Raw genomic sequence first — 21906 nt, 5'->3', positions numbered from 1 at the left:
TGTTTTGCTTTGATGTTTTAATGAATTTATATTGCAAAAAATAAATTTTATATGTAAGTTGTTATTATTTCTGGAATTTATAAGCCATTAGTAAAGTATTTTTGTTTTTATAGGAAGGATAATGTTTTACGGTTATGGAACTACCTTCTAGAATTACTGCGGGCTAGACGTGCTCGATTAGAATTGTCTATGGCTTTGCAGCAGACCTTCCAGGAAATGATTTACATTCTGGATTCAATGGAAGAGCTGAAGGTGAGAAAACTACATTATTTAGATAATGTAATTTGATAATGGTGTGGAATAGTAGTTTTTCATTTGTTAAATATTGGTTTGTATGTTGGTGTGTGTATCTTCTTATTTTTAATATTTTTTCTTATAAGCCCTTAATAAAGAAAATATATAATAATTGATCCCAAACTGATGAATTCATGAATTATTTTATTTGTTGTACATTATTTTTATAAATAAATAAATGTAAATAAGAGCAAGAGTTAGTTTACAAGTAGTACTAAATATTTTAACAGCATCCTGTAATTAGTGCAGTCTTAAGTAGAACTTACAATATGGATATAAAGTTTTGCAATATTCAAAATTTTGAAAACCGCAAACTTGTTGATCAGTACATGTGAAGATTAAAGTTAGGAATAGTGACAGTACCAGATGACATATTATTTGTTCAAAAAAAAAAAAAGTACTGTTGTATAGCACTGTACTAGTTATCAGTGTTAACCAAAAGAAGTGCCCAAAGTAATTTCAATGACACTAAACTACTGTTCTGTAATTACAGATTCAAGCAGGAATTAATATAGCATAGTAATTAATATATCATAGTCTATAACACCCCAGGTGGGATTAGTAATACTTTATGTCACACGAAATTCTTTTATTCCTGAAGCATTATGTAGTGATCCTTTATATGCTTTGCATTTCAAGTTAACTAAAATTCAGAAGTCAGTCATTAAAAAGAGATCTGAATCAGTCATTAAAAAGAGATCTGAATCAGTCATTAAAAAGAGATCTGAATCAGTCATTAAAAGAGATCTAAGAGGCCAAGCACAACTTGAATTATGACTGAGAAGGCATTCTTCTCCAAATATGGACATGCTATTATGATATGGCACATCCACATACTGAAGGCTTGAAAAAAGTTTTGAAAGCATAAGTAATGTTATTATGCTTAACTTTCAGCAAAGCCAATGTGACTTTTTTTCTTGATGAAGAAGGGCTGCTGTCATGCAATGTACTGATTAAAAGACATTGGTTCAGTTTTATATTTTATGAAAAAAATTCTCCATGTGTTATTAACTAAGATAATTAATTTATCAATCTCTAAAGACATACTGATAACAGAGTTATCACTTGTCATTTTATTCTAGTAGAAATCAGTCATCTTCATTTCATTAATCTTAAAAAAAAAAATGATCCCAAATTGGCTTCAGAAACAGGCTGTGTTAAATCTTCGTGGCAGCTGGTCTCATAAGAATGATGATATGGCATTTCTATTAATGTTTCTGCACAGCATGCCACAGTTATTAAGTTCCTGAGATACTTTTCTGGCATTTTCCAGTTCATATGATATACTGTAACCCATTAATACATAGATTAGGTTCTTGCTTCCAAAGCATTTGAAGGCACTGTTGCCATTCAATTTCTCGTATGACTTGTTAAATCATTTTATCTATCTCAGCTTAGCAGATATCAAGTAGTCATCCTAAATCCCTTATGGGTACATATCTTCAAGAATGCCTATACAGTGAGAAAACAACAGCTTCTATAACAACTAGTGCAGTAGATATTATCAGGGTCATTTTTCTCAAATGCCCTCAAAAGATATCACTACACACCAGCTTGAAAATGATAAATTAGCCAGTAACACACTGCTCTATCTTAAAGCATGTTTATAGACCAAGAAAGTGGCCTACACTGATTGAGGAAGATTAACTAGTATGTTAATCTTCCTCAGTCATTGATTGATTATTCTGTGCTTCCCTTAGAATTTATAAAAAAATCTCAACATAGCTGTTAGTGTAATCCCATTTTTATTCCAACTCATGCATTAATGATCTTGGTAAAACACCTCCCACCATTTCCAACATGCTCCATTCAATGCCTCTTGTGGTCTTCCGTCAAAAGGATGTCAGAAGGATTTTGATGAATCTCGATGCTAAGAAAGCTCCAGGTCCTGATGGTATTTCTCCACTTGTTCTCAAAACTTGTGCTCCTGAATTTACTCCTGTTCTTTACTGCATTTTTTTTAACTTTCTTATTCCAGTGGTGTTTTTCCTTCTGCTTGGAAATTTGCTTATATCCAGCCAGTTCCTAAAAAGGGTGACAAGTCCCTCACATCCAATTATCGTCCCATTGCAATTACTTCTACTCTTTCTAAAGTAATAGAGAAATCAATTAACTGCCAACTCTTAAATTATATAGAAACCTTCCTTCTGATCAACAAACGCCAGTATGGATTCCATCACTGTCAATCCACTGGCGATATTCTTGCTTATGTTACCCATTTATGGACAAATTCAATGGAAACGTTTGGTGAAACACAAGCAGTTGCTCTTGACATCTCAAAGGCTTTCAATCGGGTTTGGTATAAAGGTCTTCTAAACAAGCTTCCATCTTATGGTTTGCCAACTGTTTTTTGTAATTGGTTATCGAGTTTTCTCTCAGATCGCTCCCTGTCTTCTAACTTCTCCACTAATGCTGGTGTCCTCCAAGGTTCAGTTCTTTCCCCCACTCTTTTCCTCTTGTATATTAATGATCTACTTCCATTGACTGGAAATCCTATCTATAGTTTTGCTGATGATAGCACATTGCATTCCACTTTCCATTTTGAAAAACCTTGCCCTACTCAATCAGCTTCAAATTCTTGAATATCCGCTACCAATTCCTTAAATGCCAATCTCCAGGTAATTCTCTAGTGGGGCAAAGACAACTTAATTCAATTCCTCTAAAACTCAGTCCTGTCTTATATCTCGCAAAAAGATTTTTCTGCTCCTATGCTTATCTTTGGTGACATTCCGATTTCTAGGCAAAATGATATACCTCTTTTGGAGATTACCCTGACTTTTAATTTTTCTTGGCACAAACACATTACAAATATTGCTTCCTTTGCATCTAAAAAACTTGGTTTTCTCTTTAGCTCTCGGTGTTACTTTTCTTACAAACAGCTGTTCACTCTGTACAAATCGCAAATCCGCCCTACCATGAATATTGTTCCCACATCTGGGGCAGTGCCCCCCAAAACCCCTTTCAGGCTTCTAGATTCCATTCAGAAGAGCCCAGTTAGGTTAATTAATGATTCCTAGACGGCCTCCGTAGCCGAGTGGGCAGGAGCGGGAGTGCAGTAGCACACGCTCTTTGAGTAGACCGGGGTTCAAGCCCCTGACTGCTGAATACGGTCGATCTGCCAACCCGCACTGGACCAGCGTGGCAGATTATGGTCCATTTCCCTCAGCATGAATTGTTGAGGAGGCTTCCACCCTGCAGTGGGTTGATAATGGCTGCACTTTACTTTTTTTTTTTTTTACTCTAACAAAGTCTCTCCACTCGCTGTCTCTCATAGATGTACTGTTTCTGCTGCATGCCTTTTCTACAGATACTTCCATGGGCACTGTTCTTCTGAATTGGCTTCTATAATTCCTGCTCTCTCTTTCAAAACAGTCTGAACACGTGCCCCCACCAGCCGACATCCATTTACTGTCCAACTTCAAACTCACAGAACCAACTTTTCATCTTCCTCGTTTATTCATTCAACTGCTGTTTTCTGGAACAACCTTCCTTCATACATATTTCCTGAAAATTACAGTCTGCAGAAGCTCAAGTCCATTGTCAACAAATATCTTCTTTCGTCTTCCCAGCCTCAACCCCAAGCATGGTACTAAGTACTATAGGTTCTAATACCTCTCGTGTTTGGGGTTTTCATAAAAAAAAGAAAAAAAAAACAAATAAATTCAGTTTATAAATCTCCAACTGTTTGTTAAATAATAAAAATAATCATTACTCTCAGTTATAATTTTTTATTATTATTATTTTTAATCTTCAGGCTCGTCTTATGACAGAAGATAATGGAAAACATTTAATGGGAGTGGAGGACCTTCTTCAGAAGCATAGTCTTGTTGAGGCTGACATTAATGTTCTTGGTGAAAGGGTTAAAGCAGTCATACAGCATTCTCAAAGATTTTTAATTGCTGAGGGTGAACAAGGTAACTGTTATTTGGATTTCGTTTTTTTTCCAAAATTCATATTTTAACATTTTCTTCATATATTAATAATTTCATTTTCTCCCCACATGTCTTTTTACCTGCTTTTTCCCCCTCTAAACTGAGAATGTTTTTGTGTGTATTCAGTAATAGGGTAAGGTTTTTTAATCAGGCCATGGCTAAAAACCATATCAGGAACTTTGTAGCATTACATTACATAGAGATATTGCTGTCAAAAAAAAAAAAAAAAAGAAGAAGAAGAAAAAAATACTAATATAGTTAGGGAAGGGTGCTATGTGGTTGTTTTCCATTAAGGTTATTATTACGTTCAAAGCACTCTTATACCATCTGAAAATTAATAATATAGTTTATTAGGCTGTTTGCCTATATATTAGGATGACGTTTTGAGTATCTTATCGATGCCCATCATCAGACCATGCACAGGAGGAATCTGTCAGCAACTTGGTCTGATGATGGGTATCAGTAAGATACCCGAAACGTCACCCTAATGTATAGTAATGTAGGTGAACAGCCTAATAAACTATATTATTAACTTTCATGTGGTATAAGAGTGGTTTTAATATAATAATAACCTTAAAAAAGGACTGTTTAGTCCATTTAGCCTTGCTCTGTTTAATGGCAAAATAAATGAAATCAGTCATTCTGTTCACTGGCAGTTCCCCCACCCCTTTAACAGCATTTCTGTTATACCGTCTTAAAAAATTGTATATAATCTCCAAAAATTCTTTCTATTTTATTATTATTATTAAGATGTGTGTATTCATTCTGAAGTGTTCCCATCCCTGCATGGCCATGGGCTAATAGGGTGTCTATAAGAAATATCATATGTAAATATAGGGTTATATGATCTTATATGCAGCTTTACAATTGTTTCTTACAGATATTCGAGCAATATATTCAAATATTCAATAATCTAATGCATTAAGGGCTTAAGCCTCAAGCTGCGAAAGAGATCAGACTATGTGTATTTTAGTGCAATTGCATCATTTATACACAGCTAATTATAGATTAGCAAATTTGCAATAGCGGCATCGTTTAAGTTACATCTCATATTGTGAATACCTTCACAACGAGTTACCATGACACTGCACTACTTCGAATAAGTAACGCTTCACCCGAAGGAGATAAGAATCCACTAAGAATAAGTAACTGTTGTTACTTATTCTTAGTGGATGCCACCACCCAGACGGCACCGTTTCAGGACTATTTGGCCCTTCTTCGGTGGGTTTAGGTACCCAAGTGATGTAATGATGACAAAACAGTTGTGAAGTATATTTCCACAATATGAGAGATGCCTGATGGTGTATGATATAAGTTAAGACTCTAATGCATTAAGGGCTTAAGCCTCGAGCTGCGAAAGAGATCAGACTATGTGTATTTTAGTGCAATTGCATCATTTATACGCAGCTGATTATAGATTAGCAAATTTGCAATAGCGGCACTATTCAAAATATGAGATGTTACTTAAACGATGCCGCTATTGCAAATTTGCTAATCTATAATTAGTTGTGTATAAATGATGCAATTGCACTAAAATACACATAGTCTGATCTCTTTCGCAGCTTGAGGCTTAAGCCCTTAATGCATTAGAGTCTTAACTTATATCATACACCATCAGGCATCTCTCATATTGTGGAAATATACTTCACAACTGTTTTGTCATCATTACATCACTTGGGTACCTACCCACCCACCGAAGAAGGGCCAAATAGTCCTGAAACTGTGCCGTCTGGGTGGTGGCATCCACTGAGAATAAGTAACAACAGTCTTCTCCTTCGGGTGGAGCGTTACTTATTTGAAGTAGTGCATTGTTGTGGCAACTTGTCTTGAAGGTATTCACTATATGAGATGTAACTTGAACGATGCCGCTATTGCAAATTTGCTAATCTATAATTAGCTGTGTATAAATGATGTAATTGCACTAAAATACACATATTCAATAATTTAATGTTGTTAAAGTTGGTTGTGAGATTGCAAACTACTTATCTGAATTTACAAGTATTTGCTAGGTGCTTATTTACCTGAATTTACAAGTATTTTATAAGATATTTATTTAACTGACTTTAAAAGATATGTATTTACAATATTTTTAGCATATGTTACTTATTTAAAATTTGAGGGGTTTAGCAGAGCAGTTGGATTTGTTAATAAAAGTCAAATCTAGATAATGGTTTGAATCATTCCTCATGTGGACTGATAATTGCTTAATGACCACACTGTGATTCTTATATAGTTCATTCTTAAGGTGGGGAATAGAGAGAGAGAAAGAGACCAAACTGCTTCCCTGGAGAGTTGAGTTATTAGATTATGTTTACCATGGACTGGTCAGAAGGAAGGCTTCACAGGATCAGACATAGTTTATTTATTACCCTAAAATTTTCTTCTCTTTAAAAAGACATTTCTCAAATATCTGTTTTAAAATGTTAGGAAGAGGTTATGGCTGTGTTTTTTTACTGGGAAAAAACATGCTTTACTTCTTACTTTTGTGTTGCATTTTCTCTTTTCTTCTTTTTTGTTGATTTGAGAGTAGCATACATAAATCATTGGTGTCTTCTGCTGTCTATGACTTGTTAGAGTCCACTTCCTTCAGTAGAAGAAAATTCATTAGAATTAAGAATGGATTAAAAATGAGTATAGTGCATTATCAACACTAAGGCATTTATTTGTCACCATTTTTACACTTTTTTTTTTTTTTTTTTATGTAATCCCCAAACACGAGAGGTATTAGAACCTATAGCACGTAGTACCGTGCTTGGGTTGGAGGTTGAGAAGACGAAAGAAGATATTTATTGACATTGGACTTTAACTTCTGTAGACTGTAATTTTAAGGAAATACGTATGAAGGAAGGTTGTTCCAGAAAACAGCAGTTGAATGAATAAACGAGGAAGATGAAAAGTTGGTTCTGAGAGTTGGACAGTAAATGGATGTTGGCTGGTAGTGGCATGTGTTTGGACTGTTTTGAAAGAGAGCAGGAATTATAGAAGCCAATTCAGAAGAACAGTGCCCATGGAAGTATCTGTAGAAGAGGCATGCAGCAGAAACAGTACGTCTATGAGACAGTAAGTGGAGAAACTCTGTTAGAGATGAATCATTAATTAACCTAACTGCCCTCTTCTGAATGTACGATGGAATCAAGAAGTCTGAGAGAGGTTTTGGGGGCACCACCTCAGATGTGAGAGCAATATTCCATGGCAGGGCGGATTTGCGATTTATACAGAGTGAGCAGCTGTTTGGAAGAAAAGTAATGCCGAGTGTGAAAGAGAAAACCAAGTTTTTTAGATGCAGAGGAAGCAATATTTGTAATGTGCTTGTGCCAAGAGAGATTAGAAGTCAGGGTAATCCCCAAAAGGCGCCTCCGTAGCCAGGTGGGAAGGAGCAGCAGTGTGTAGCACATGCTTCTTGATTAGACCGAGGTTCGAGCCCAAAACCACCAAATACAGGGGATGTGGAAAGGTCAGGGAATGACCACCGCATATCCCGGAGCAATATGGCCTTAGTTGCTAATGCTCCTAAAAACCAAATAACTAACTAACTAAAATGTCTTGAAAAATATGGATTTGACGACAATTATTTAAAACACTATTTAATTTCTTTTACGAGCAATGGGGCATGGGTTATGTTGGGCAGAAAATCTGGAGTTGGAAATAAATTATTAGAAAAATATCCAAATTTGATCATATGGCATTGTTTAAACCATCAGCTTGAGTTATCAGGTGGAGATGCAATATCAGAAGTTCGTGGAATTAACCATTTTCAAATATTTATGAACAAGCTCTACACTTCATAGAGTCAATCTCCAAAAACCAGAGAGAAATAGAAGCATGCGCTACCAGCATTGGCAAAGAAATTAAAAGGATTGGACAGGTATTTAATGTAAGCTGAGTGGCCAGCCCCTTTAGGAGCGCATCAGCAGTTTGGCAAAATTTTTCGTCTTTATGCCATCATTTTGAAAATGCAAGTAAAGAGATAACAACCGAAACAAAACTGAACAGTCCATGTTCAATGGATTATATAAACGAATTTCATCCAAACAGTTTTGTTCTAAATTTAGCCCTGATGTACGATGTATTGTTTGAGCTATCGATTCTTTCAGAGTCATTGCAAAAAAAGAGATATGACAATAAGTATATGCAGACAAATTGATTCGTCATACAATTCGTTACTTGGAATTTTTAAAAGATCCTCAAAAAGGAAAAAAAGTTGTTAGAAGCCTCAGATGCTATTGAAAAAATGCAATTATTTTCAGTAACATTAACGGACAATAACAAAGTAACATTAATTCATAGAAATCAATTTCTAAACAGTATTATTAATAATATGAAGCATAGGCTGAGTGTTAGTACAGATTCTACTGAATTTACTGAAGGAATTTCAACTTCAGACATTATAAAACAGTTGCGAATTCTTGAACCAAGTGAATGGCCATCTGAAATTGATCTTGGATTTGGAGAAAATGAAATAGAATCTCTCTGTAAACATTTTAATTTATCTTTCACAAAATGTTTGAATGCCTACAGGGATTATTTAGCTAATGGTGGTCGTAGCATGCCCACAGATTTGGAACATTTAAAAACTTATTCCAAAATTAGAGCTTGCAGTTCTTCTGAATGTGAATGTGGCTTCAGCAGTATGAATTTAATATTAACCGAGAAAAGATACCGTATTCTTGTCAAACATGTGGCAAGTTTGTTGTTTATTAAACTACATGGTCCACCATTAGAATTATGGAATCCAAATTTTTTTGTCCGAACTTGGTTGCAGTCTCATTGTTCTGCTGTTGACCAACAAACAAAAAGGGCAGTCACAAAAGAATACGTAATTGATCCTGTATGGAAATTTCTATGAATCTTCTGAACAGTATTTTTTATATTATTTTGGAGTTTTTGTTTTTGTTTTTTTTTCCTTTTCTGATTTTTTAAATTTTTTGTCTTTGTTTTTTCCTTTCGAAATTTTTATTTAATAGTTGTAAATAAATACTGAACAAACATTCTAATCTTTGACTTATTTATTTTTGCAAATGAAAAAAGCATAGGTAACTATTTCTAGTTAATTGATGAGTGTTCCAGTACTATTTTTTTTAGCAATACACCTCTGTTCAACACTGAGACACCATGGCAGGTTTGAGGGAATCCTTAAGTACCACCCAGGCAGATTCAACATGTATGTTGAATCTGTTATTGTTAATTGTAGGGCATGTCTTGAACTGATTCGACCATGTAGAGTTTATTTGTGCATCTGGACTCTTATTGATAACAATAACTTTGTTATCTTGAATTAGTAAGGCAACTTTATACTTACTTTTTGAATGTCTTGTTGCTATTCATTATGAGAACTCTTATGGATATATGAAAATAGTTTCAAAATAACGTATATTTTCTGGTTACTTATGTTAAACAATTTTTGGTTATCCAGTAGTTAACAGTTCTTCTGTTTCTCCTGAAAAATCTAACAATAGGGCAGTTGTTGGTTAATACAGTCTGCTACTGCCTGCTGATATCATTTATCTCTATGTGATAGTAAGTTTCTGTTTTTTATGTAATATGTGAACAAGCAGAAGATTAGGCTGACAATTAGGCTCTCAAACCTACTAGCTAGCATGATCTTTTATTCCTGGTTGAAATAAAAATCAGACTTCATTATTCGGGAGGATGGAGAACAAAGCGATTATCTTTTTTATTTTGGATTAGTTGATTTGTTTGCTGTATAAATAAATCTTGAAGTGATATATGAAACTGTACTGCATAATTTTATATCTTCATTAGGTTATCGTCCTTGTGATCCCCAATATGTTAAAGAAAGGATCCAACAGTTAGAGTCTGCCTACTCAGAATTGGTTCAGTTAGCTTTAGAAAGAAGAAATCACCTTGATGAATCCCGTAAATTATGGCAGTTCTACTGGGATATGGCTGAGGAGGAAACCTGGATAAAGGAGAAGGAACAGATTCTCTCATCGGCTGATATTGGTCATGACCTCACAACCATCCATGTACTTCTCAGTAAAAACAAGGTGAGGTGAAATAGATATAACAAAGAAGGCCACATGAGAATTTAAAAATTATAACTCTTTACTTTTTTATCTTATAAGCAGATATTGTTTTTAATTTAGTTAATTTAACTGAAATTTATCTTTAATTGTTTCTCAACCATTAGTTTGATGGCTCGCAGCCAGATTTTACTATACTTGTTCACCACGAAAAATGCAAATTCATTCATAATTTCAATATTAAATTTGCATTTTTGGAGCACTGCCACTCCTCTGAAAAAAAAAAGGGGGTGGCAATCACTGCCTTAAATTACCTCTATTAAAATACAAACATTTGAAAAGGATTCAGTGAGTATATTAACACTCAGTAATTTGTATTTGTATTTAGGCTTTGGAAGAAGATATAGCAGTACATGAACAACAACTTCAGTCAGTTATCAAAGTAGGTGAGGATCTCATTGCTGCCAAGCACTTTGGGGCAGATAAGATTCAAGAAAGGATAAGAGAAATTGAAAGCATATGGAATCACTTACAGGAACTGAGGATGTTACGCACAAAAAGATTATCAGAGGCAGTAGATTATCACCAGGTTAGATCATAATTTTTTTGTACTTCAGTATATATAATATTTTTTTATATGAATGCATGCATGCATGTGTTCCATCTTTAAGCAAATGTAAATTCTGCTACTTTTGCAGCTGTGTACAAAACTAGTGCACTACTATACTGCATTTGTAAAGCAGTAGGGAAGACCTCATACTATATCAAACAACAGCATTATTATAACAACAGCATTCTGTGGTTAGGAATTGCTGATTAATATATTAATTCTATTATCCAAAGTTATTAGCTAATTCTGAACCAATATCTTGTGTGCAGTGTTGTAAAAGACAAGTGTCAGCATTGGAATGACATGTAATGACACTTTTACAAAAGATGAATTCTCAGTGGTGTAGTATTTCAACCCAAAAGATCCAAGTCTGCTTTGGGGACTTTGTACTTTTTTTAAAGACAGTTTTGCTTTAATACAGATGGACTTAAGATTCTTGAGGTAATTATTTTTTAAGTTAATTTATTTAAAGCTTGCATTTCATACCATTTGGTATCTGTCATCTTGTGATGAAAATCATTACTGAGTTGACAGACAGTGCATTGAGGGGATGACTTACTACCAGTCAATGTGATGTCAGTAACTACTGAAATAAGCTGAGTTGCAGTACTGCATTACAAATAAATAACATTATGCTGCTTGTATGTTTATTTTTTAGTGCAGTTAAATGGCAACTCATAGTGATAGCATTGTCATAAGAGATCAGTATCTATTTTGAAAGCTTTACTCTTGACTTAGTCCTTTTTTAATCCCACTTTAAATAGGCTTAAGCTTTACATTAAGATGAATTCAAACATGCACACACATATATGAGGTATTTTGGAACTCTCCTGCCAAACTTTGGAAGTGGAGTGGGGGATTCAGTAATAAATGCAAAATGACATTCTTATGAGAAAAAAGTCCAAAAACACTTTGCTGAATTTGTAATTCTTAAAATTTTTTTAGTCTGTCATTACCAGTTATGATTTTATTTGTTTTGATTTGCTTGTTTAGTGCAGCTTGCAAAGGAAATGCTTTACTCCATTGGTTGGTTTCTTAAATGGGATTAACAATTAATATTTAAGTTTAATTTGAGAATTTATAAAAAGTGCATATTCTGATCCCTCGTTATGGATCTTCTTCACTGGATTCAAAATTAAAAACCCTTTACTTACAAAAAAAAAAAAAAAAAAACACTAACTAGCAAATAGCTCTTAACATTCTCATTAGAATTATAGGTTATAATAGCTGATACAGTTTCATATAATGATATACGCTACATACAGTTTGCAGATGAACAGTACAACAAAGAATTCTTTGTTGTACTCTGGACTTCAATATCTCCAATTTTTTATAAAGTGAGTGTATAAATTTTATTTTATAAAATAGAATAATTTTAATAAATAAAATTTTCCCATTGTGATACACTTCAGCTCTATTTAAATTATAAAATATGGTATTTTTTCTGTTATTTCAGTTCTTTGCTGATGCTGATGATGTGGATACCTGGATGCTTGACACCCTCCGATTAGTATCTAGTGAAGATGTTGGTAGAGATGAAGCCAATGTGCAGTCTCTGTTGAAAAAGCACAAGGTATATTTTGTCATTCTGTTTTTATTTTTTTTTGTTACTTTAATGTACTGATGTAGTTAAGTAACTATTTTAATTTATTTGGGTTTTAGAAGAATATTTATTGTTGATTTTGTCATCTTTTGAGAAATATTTCAAGCAGAAAAACATTAAATTCATATATCTTTAGGAAATTTTATTTCTTTTTTTTTTAGTATGTAAATTTCATTATGGTTTAAAAGTGATCTGAACTGGATGCTATTTGGAGTGCTTAATTTTTAAGCTTCCATGTTTTTAAACATATAAAACCAAAAAAATAGAATCAACTTTTGGATCACCCCCCCATTAACAGATCGTTGTGGTATTTGCAGTAGATTGGATGTACAAAGATTTGACATTTATTAGGATTACAAAAAAATGCATGCCATTCACTAAGCAAGAAATGCAAAAGTATTGCAGACCAGTAAAAACTATCAGTGCTTAATATAGTGCTGGTGACAGTACTGATGAATGAAGCTTGTTAACAGAAATTTCGAATTTTTCCATTTTGTGAATGTTAAAGTTCATTTAATTTTTATTTGAATTTATTTGAGACAATTCATAAATAAATACATTCCTTTGCCAGATAACCTGAGTGAAGGATATGTTTTTGTGTTACATTGAAAAGGTGGGCTCCATATAACTGGAATGCATGTGATTGACTGTGGAATCATTTTGTCCTGTAAAGGGTTGTTATTGCCATTCACCCAGGCATGAGTGTGTCAGAAAAAAGTGATTTGCCCAATTTTCCTAGTGAAAAGCAAAATTATTCTACTATATCTGCACTTGTTACCACAGGTCCATAAATAGTCAATGGACCTGTGGACTTGTCAATGATATATAGGAATTTTGCTAGCAGGGACAGGGAGGTGATTATCCCATTGTACAAGGCAATGGTCAGGCCACACCTATCATACTGTGTACAGGGGGGGCACCTCCATAGCCAGGTGGGCAGGAGCAGCAGTGCGTAGCACACGCTTCTTGATTAGAATGGAGTTCGAGCCCGTACTACCAAATATGGAGGATGCGGAAAGGTCAGGGAATGACCACCACATATCCCCGGAGCAATATGGCCTTAGTTGCTAATGCTCTTAAATAACAACAACAACCCTACGGGGCGATTATCACCCCTTCCTGACCTTGACAGTGGTCGCAGATGGTAAAGATGGCAATGAGTAAGCAAATTCTTCCAAGCTGTAGGAATGGCGAGCTTCTGCAGCAGCAAGGTGCCTGATTCGATTTGACTAACAGGATAGTTGGAAGTGTTAGTACAGAACATGAAGATTTTGACCTCGGGAGACATAAAAACACTTGGCCGTTGCCCTAGTACATGTGTAAAACTCTACTCATTAACTTATATTTAAAAACACAACCGATTATTAGGAACACTTGAAACAACGACTATGCTGAGTTTGCGCACTTGCAGATGATTATTGTATGATTATTGTGTGTAAGGCATTGCATGAGATGGTTTTCATAGACAAGCTCTGGTATAGAAACCCGTGTTCACAAAAGTTGATGCTGAATTATTTCAGTTTGATAGAAAAATCTGGATTTAGTGACAGCTGGGAGAATTATTTGATACAGACTGTATTATCTGAACTGTGAAGTACAACAGTGGAAGTATGGTTTGTGGATACTGTTCAGGACGTTGCACTGGACCACTGATTTTTGCAGATGGTACAAAGGCTGGATTATCATACCATGATATTCTAGATAGTGCTGCACTTCTGCACTGATAGACTTTTTTTAGGAAAGGACCATTTCTGCAAGACAGTGCTCTCTGCCAAAGCACAGTGAATGATAACCTGGTGTTAAAAAAAAACATCTTACTTCTAGAATGGCCAGATCAAGGTCCCAATCTTAATCCAACTGAGAATCTGTTGAATGAGTTGGAAAGGTGTATACAAAATCAGCCATGGAGGCTGACCTCACAAGTCACATTAAAAGTTTCCTGCATGAGGAATGGCAAAATATTTCCATTTGAAACTTGTAAAAAGTTTGTTGTGAATATTAATTGCTTATAAATAAATTGCTTATTAATTAAAAACTTTTAGTAAAGGCCATTACACCATGTTAAAATTGTGTTTCTTAGGTGCTTTTCTGAATGTTTTTGGTGTGCTAATACTTTTGGTAATATAGTATATATATAGAATTTTCGTTCCTGTGATCACGACAGTCGGTCGAAAAGCATTGTCAGCTTCAGGAAGGAAAATCGTTTTGAATTTTTTCGTTAGATTCTTTTAATTGCGTTAATTTGAATTTTAATTGTTTTTGAATTGTGTTAAATTGATTATTTATATTTTTCTTTAATTATTTATATTTTGCTTTTATGTTCCGGTAAGTTGCGATTTTTTTCATTTTTTTCGTTTTTTCCGTTTTAATTTCTGGAGGGTATCATACAGAAGTGTTCCACGTACGATATTGAGGTAAACTCCTCTTATTAATTTACTAATATATATATATACTATCATTGAATTATATTAAATATTAACATAAATTAAATTATAATAAAGTGAATAAATAAATAAATAATTAGGCGTTCATTAGAGGCAGCGACATGCAATTCCTCCATATGAAGCTGAAATACATACAATATTTTAAATTAAATAAAATAAAACATAAGCCAGTAGTATGGCAAAAACCATAGAGCGAAAATTAATATAAAAATAACCCAAATAAACAAACAAACGAAAAAAAGAATAGACATAATAGTAGCCCGATTAACCCTTGTATAATTTCGAGTTTTAAATCCGATTAATAAAAACTATACAAATTTTAGGATAATGCCAATTATATAATAATTTAGCGGTACCCCCCCAAGAGGTACCAGTTCCGAAAGACGTGAAATATCACCAAAAGAGGGTTAAAGGAACTACCAAACGATAACAAAATCAAAATAAATTAAAATAAATATAGACTGACCATCATGCCCCATATCGACAGAGGACCACGAGGCCAATAATTGTCATGGAATCGCTGCATTTGTTATCGTTTGGTAGTTCCTTTAACCCTCTTTTGGTGATATTTCACGTCTTTCGGAACTGGTACCTCTCGGGGGGGGGGGGGGGGGGTACCGCTAAATTATTATATAATTGGCATTATCCTAAAATTTGTATAGTTTTTATTAATCGGATTTAAAACTCGAAATTATACTAGGGTTATCGGGCTACTATTATGTCTATTCTTTTTTTCGTTCGTTTGTTTATTTGGGTTATTTTTATGTTAATTTTCACTCTACGGTTTTTGCCATACTACTGGCTTATGTTTTATTTTATTTAATTTAAAATATTGTATGTATTTCAGCTTCATATGGAGGAATTGCATGTCGCTGCCTCCTCTAATGAACGCCTAATTATTTATTTATTTATTCACTTTATTATAATTTAATTTATGTTAATATTTAATATAATTCAATGATAGTATATATTTCGGCTTCATATGGAGGAATTGCAAGTTGCTGCCTCTAATGAATGCTTGATTATTTATTCATTTTATTATAATTTAACTTTCGTCAACATTTAATATAATTCAATAGTAATGGGTCGATATGCTAATTTAGCAACGCCTGTGTCGCCATCTATTTTCCTTTTTTCTTCTATATAAGCCGATTCAGTTTACAGTATGTCAGTGGTGTGGCTCTGCTCTAGAGTGCTGTCTGTTCTATAGTTTATTTTTCGCTGCATAAGGACCACCGCCGTGCAAATCCTCTGTACTGGTGGATCGATCAGAGGAGGTAGGGTGAATTGGTACTTCGATCTTTTCACCATGGCGACGATTTGTATAGCGATTGAAATGCAGCGATTCCATGACCATTATTGGCTTCGTGGTCCTCTGTCGATATGGGACATGATGGTCAGTCTATATTTATTTTAATTTATTTTGATTTTGTTATCGTTTGGTAGTTCCTTTAACCCTCTTTTGGTGATATTTCACGTCTTTCGGAACTGGCACCTCTCGGGGGGGGGGGGGTTGTACCGCTAAATTATTATATAATTGGCATAATCCTAAAATTTGTATAGGTTTTATTAAATGGATTTAAAACTCGAAATTATACAAGGGTTATCAGGCTATTATTATGTCTATTCTTTTTTTCGTTCGTTTGTTTATTTGGGTTATTTTTATGTTAATTTTCACTCTACAGTTTTTGCTATACTACTGGCTTATGTTTTATTTTATTAATTTAAAATATTGGATATATATATATATATATATATACCTGTCTCAAGTTCAACTTACAGTTGTATGCCCCAAATTATATTAGGTGGCATGTCTTAATAACTTTATTAGAAGAAAGTATATTTGTGGAAGTTAATTTCATGTTTACGATAGTGTACTTTGTTAATTCATTTTTATTCTGTTTATCAGTAATATCAGTAAACCACTAATAGGATAAATGATAATATCGTTTTGATATTACCATACTAGTCTACAAAGTTTTAGAAGGATAGTATATTAAAATAAAACAGTTACATTGGTAACTTTTATTGTTGTGATAAACATTGGACCATAATAAAATGAAACAAACATAAGTTATAATATTTATAGGTGTTAAACCTATGTTTAATTGACATTCCAGAGCAGGATTCCCAAATTTTATATAGCTGGGGACCAGGTTTTTTCAGTAACTTTTTTGCAGCCCAAAAATATAAACACATATAAAAAATAAAAAAAATAAAAAATGAATAAATTAATTTTATCCTTAAATGTGGTTCAACGTTCAGTCCATTCTTCACCCATTTTTGAAGAAAACCAAAGCTAAGAAACTAGTTTGTTACTTAAAAGTCATGACTTTCCATGCTTGTGAATGTTGCACAATAATAATATGATCATGCGATTATTTGTATATTTTTTAAGGACTGGTACCAGTAGTAGGCCACATGTATTTCTCTACAGTAACATTTGAGAAATGTTACTGTAGAGAAATAAAATTAACTCTCAAAATTATGTCAGCTCTAAATTTAAATATCTTGATGTGTTAATCTCCTACTGATTTCAGAAGAACCTAACACCTCCCCTTCTGTCCTTTCTATACACACCGTACACCCCATATTCAAATTTTGCATCCTTATGTCTGAGTGACATCACATAACTGATATCCCCACAATGTTTGCCTTTGATGACTTGACCAGTACTTCAGATTTATTTGCTATGCTCCTATCATTAGTGTACACATAAGTATACATTCACCTCTGTTTACTCTTAGTAATCCTAACACAACCCATGTATTCTTGTTCCACGAAGACTCTCAGTAGGCCTTGAAATCCCTAGCACCTTGCTTTTCAGGCTGCAGCATTTTCCAGTTATTACAGTTTCACATGAATCATTACCAAAGAAATAAATCACATAATAAAATGTTTCTGAATAAAAAATCATGTTTTATTTATTATTTTTATAACTTCAATGTCAACAAGTATCTTCTCTTTTTATCTTCTCTACTTCCAACCCATGCACAGTACTAAGTACAGTAGGTTCTAATACTTTTCATTTTTGGGATTTTCTTTAAAAAAAAAAAAAAAGGAGAGTGACAGATTGGAATTCTGGCAGTAGACATTCTTAATCTGGAAAAATTCCAGAATAATAAAATTCCTTATGGATTACAATCCCTGTACTTTTTCTATACATAATTGCTATTACTCTGGATCATATTACTAACTGGATCTGATTTTTTTTTTTTTTTTAATTCTAATGTAAGTAATCTTTTGTGTACAAAAGAATAATTTGAAAAGCTGCCTAATTTTCTTTTCTCATCAATTACTACACATTTAAAATTGAAAGGCCAAATGATTTGTTCACTGATTTCCCCCCCCCCCTCTAATTTCCATTGTAAACAGATGTTTTGAGGAGCTATAGTGTTATCGTAACATATTTTCATAAATCTACATCCAGGTTCCTTTTTCTTTTACATCCACAAAAAAAATTAATTTTGTGAAAAATCTATCTTTTTCTTTATATTTTCTGCTCTTTATTTACTCTACAGGGGGATTTACTAAATGATGTGATCCTTGTTGTGAATCCTCACATTTTTTCCTCACTGTTATAGTTTTATTGTATTTTAGTATGCAGTAATGGTTATAAGATGTTCTCTAAAATCATCTTGCTAAGATAAACATAGTTAAACAATAATAAGATAAACAAATAATGTTTATCTTAACATTCATTGCAAATTTAATTTTTGGAGGATTATTTGAGTTTGTATTCTGATTGGTAAGTTTGTAATTTTTAAAAATAAAATTAATTTTAAAAATTAAAGTAAAATTTTAAATTGAAAAATTTTTATTTCATACTTTACAGGATGTAACAGATGAATTGAAGAATTATGCCAACACAATTGATGCCCTACATCAACAAGCAGCAAACTTAGGAGAGCAGGTTGTAATAATTGCATTATAATTATTATAATTATTTTTATCCTTTTTATACTTATACCTTCTAGTCTGCTGTAAGAAGTTTATAATCAAATAGATTGATAGAATTCTTTCACTCTATAATCTAAAGTATTTGCTGCTATGAGAATTAAAGAGAGGCTAAGGTAAAATAAAATAAAAATAATATCAGTTCATACTTAAAAACTACTTGAGTAATTTATTTTTTAACTTTTATTTTATTTATTATTATTTTATTTTCTTATTTTTTGTAGGATCGTGAAGCACCAGAAGTTTTGGAAAGGTTAGCTAGCATAGATAGAAGATATAAAGAATTAGTTGAGTTGGCAAAACTTCGAAAGCAGAGGCTTCTGGATGCACTTTCTTTGTATAAACTCTTTAATGAATCAGATGGAGTAGAACAGTGGATTGTAGAAAAGGTATAGCAGTAATTTTTAAAGCCTTTCTTAGGTGTTGGTAGGATTTGTAATATATTTGAATTATTTGACTTTTAATGGAATTAATTTTTTTTAAGGTGTGCACAATAAGCTGGGTCTAGGCATCCACCTGCACAGAAGAATCATCAAGCTTCTGTGACTCTTGTCTTTACTAGGTAGAAGGCGACTCTCATCACCTAGTTCAGTACTACCACTTTGCTTAGTGGAGATTTGACATTAGGGAAATCATATTTGATCTCTAGAGAAAGCTCTGGTATTGCCAATCCCCATCTTCTTTGTCTTGTAGTAAGAGTCATGTCTTTTGAGAATGTCAGGCATCATGGCAGAATCTAATATTCCTTGAATTTCAGAAGCACAATTGTGAAACAGTTTTCACAGACTGGTTGGTAGATAGTCCATCAAAACTAACCTACAAGTAGAATACTCTAGGAAGTATCCCAAAAATCATGCTGCTGACTGAAGGGAGTATATTTATGTGTGTGTGGGAAGAGGAAAATTGCTAAAGCCATGTTATGTTAAAGAGCTGGGAAATTTTTAGATATGTATATGATATCTAAAAATTTCATTAATTCATACCTGGACCTTCCCAACTTTTACCTGAGCTACATGAATCCATCATGTTAATAGGTAAAATAATAGTACAAAATAATGGAATAAAGTTAACTTGCAGAAAAGTACTAAACTTCCTAAAAACTTACTAATTTATGCATGCTCTTAGTTCTATTCTCAGTGACGTTCACTTTGTCTAGTCTTCATTTCAAACCCCACTTTATATGACAGAATGTCAGTTATTGGTTGCCTCAACCACCACCACCCATCTCATTTGTCCTAATCGTTCATTCTATGATTCAGTTTGTATGTACACATTGACTTGATATTTTCGGAGACTCCGTAATTGGGAATCTCCGCTTTTTGCCTTCCTCTGGCCCAAAATCTCTTTACTCCATTCTGTCAAAGTTGTTTATTACCTCTATTGCTTTTCAGCTTGAAAAATCATTCAAACTTTTTTGAATTACTTTTTTTAAAATTATGCTCCTCAGTATAACTTTTCTAACAGTGAAATAATTTTCATTGGTGATTTTAATGCTTACACCTTCAGCTGGCTCAAGATTTCTAGTTGTATGGACCCAGCTGTAAAATGCTGATAACCTTGCACAACTTGTTCATTTCAATACTAGAATATCAGACAAGCCTAACTACACACTTGATGGTGGCAAGAGCTATGAATGCCATATATTGATAAATACACTAGGAATGTCAAAATACGAATCTTTCATAATGTGGTATTTCCAAAATCATTGTATTAGAACACAATTGTCATTCAAAATTCTGTGTGTAACAGAACATCTCAAAGTAATCAAGCTTCACATTGCTCCAAACATATTATTTACATACTTTACTTAAACCATGTTTGTTTAAATTTTTGGATCAACGAGAGGCTCTAATATCAACAAAAAATTAGGTGTGATGTATTTCCATTAGGACTCCACTAGATGGCAATATTAATTCAAATTGAGCTTGTGCTGATATAATGTTTAATTGAAGAAGCCAAAGAATCATTTTTTGGTCATAACAAACTACATATTGGTACTAGATCTAGACAATTAGTGTGCCCCCTCCCTTCTTTATGAAAACCATTTATAAGCCACACTCTGACTTTAAAAGCTTTGATTTTGGAAAAAAAGTTGGCTTCTATTAAAGCTACAACTTCTTAATATCCACTATCACTTCCTTAAATGATGATCTTTGGAAATTAAGAAAATTTATATAACTTCACTCCATCTAAAACACGGTCCTGTCTTATTTTTCATAAAATGGACACTGCAGCTTGCATATTTTTCCTTGTGATAACCTTTACTTCTAACCTTTCTTCTCCTAAGACTGTCACAGTATTGTTTCTTCTTCACTGAAAAAAAATTAGGTGTTTTCTTTTGCTCTTGGCATTTCTGTTCTTCTAAATAGTTTCAGACTGAGTAAAAATCACAAATCTGACTTACCATTTCTGCATCTGGGGTGATATCCTCAAAACTTCTCTGAAAATTCTAGACCCCATTAGCATTAGCATTAGTAGAGGCATTTGATGCAAGAAAGCAAGCTTATGCAGTATCAGCCAAAAAAAAAAAAAAAAAAACCACTTCCACTTCACCCCTCTGTTCGTTCAAAATACCTGTCCAGCTGAGCCTTAAACTTATTTAGGCTATCAACTTCCACCACAAGGGATGGAAGCCTGTTCAACCAACCACCCGCTGGCTAAAGGCAAATTTGCGCACGTCTATCCTACATCTGTCTTTCCTCAATTTGAATTTATGCCCTCTCAGGTGATTATTCTGAGCGAGAGAAAGAATCCCATCAGCATTGAGCATGCTCAAACCATTCAAGGCTTTATACACCTCTATCAGATCACCTCGCTGGTGCCTAGTCTCCAGACACTGTAATTTTCAAAACTTAAGCCTTTCTTCATAAGAGCACACCTTTGTTCCATTCACTAATCTTGTTGCCCTTCTCTGTACTCGTTCCAGCAGCTCTACATGCGCCTCCGTAGCCAGGTGGGAAGGAGCAGCAGTGCGTAGCACACGCTTCTTGATTAGACCGTGGTTCGAGCCCGTCACCACCAAATACGGAGGATGCGGAAAGGTCAGGGAATGACCACCGCATATCCCGGAGCAATATGGCCT

At 33.7% G+C, this 21906-nt stretch overlaps 1 protein-coding gene across 7 annotated transcripts in view; it reads left to right on the top strand.

Annotated features, from left to right (window-relative positions):
* Window positions 1-21906, top strand: part of LOC150083961 (spectrin beta chain-like) — a 419401-nt gene that overhangs the window by 226088 nt on the left and 171407 nt on the right. For all 7 annotated transcript variants that reach the window (XM_090375838.1, XM_090375834.1, XM_090375833.1 and 4 more), the window contains exons 11-17: window positions 114-252; window positions 4049-4208; window positions 9990-10234; window positions 10599-10799; window positions 12277-12393; window positions 18703-18780; window positions 19049-19213. In XM_090375838.1, coding sequence (XP_090231964.1) covers window positions 114-252; window positions 4049-4208; window positions 9990-10234; window positions 10599-10799; window positions 12277-12393; window positions 18703-18780; window positions 19049-19213 — 1105 coding nt within the window. The remainder of the gene's footprint in view (window positions 1-113; window positions 253-4048; window positions 4209-9989; window positions 10235-10598; window positions 10800-12276; window positions 12394-18702; window positions 18781-19048; window positions 19214-21906) is intronic.

This window comes from Mastigoproctus giganteus, chromosome 6 (assembly GCF_048544385.1).
Source record: "Mastigoproctus giganteus isolate SK-2022 chromosome 6, ASM4854438v1, whole genome shotgun sequence".
Taxonomy (NCBI): Eukaryota; Metazoa; Arthropoda; class Arachnida; order Uropygi; family Thelyphonidae; genus Mastigoproctus; species Mastigoproctus giganteus.
This window is presented reverse-complemented; position numbering and strand designations above follow the sequence as displayed.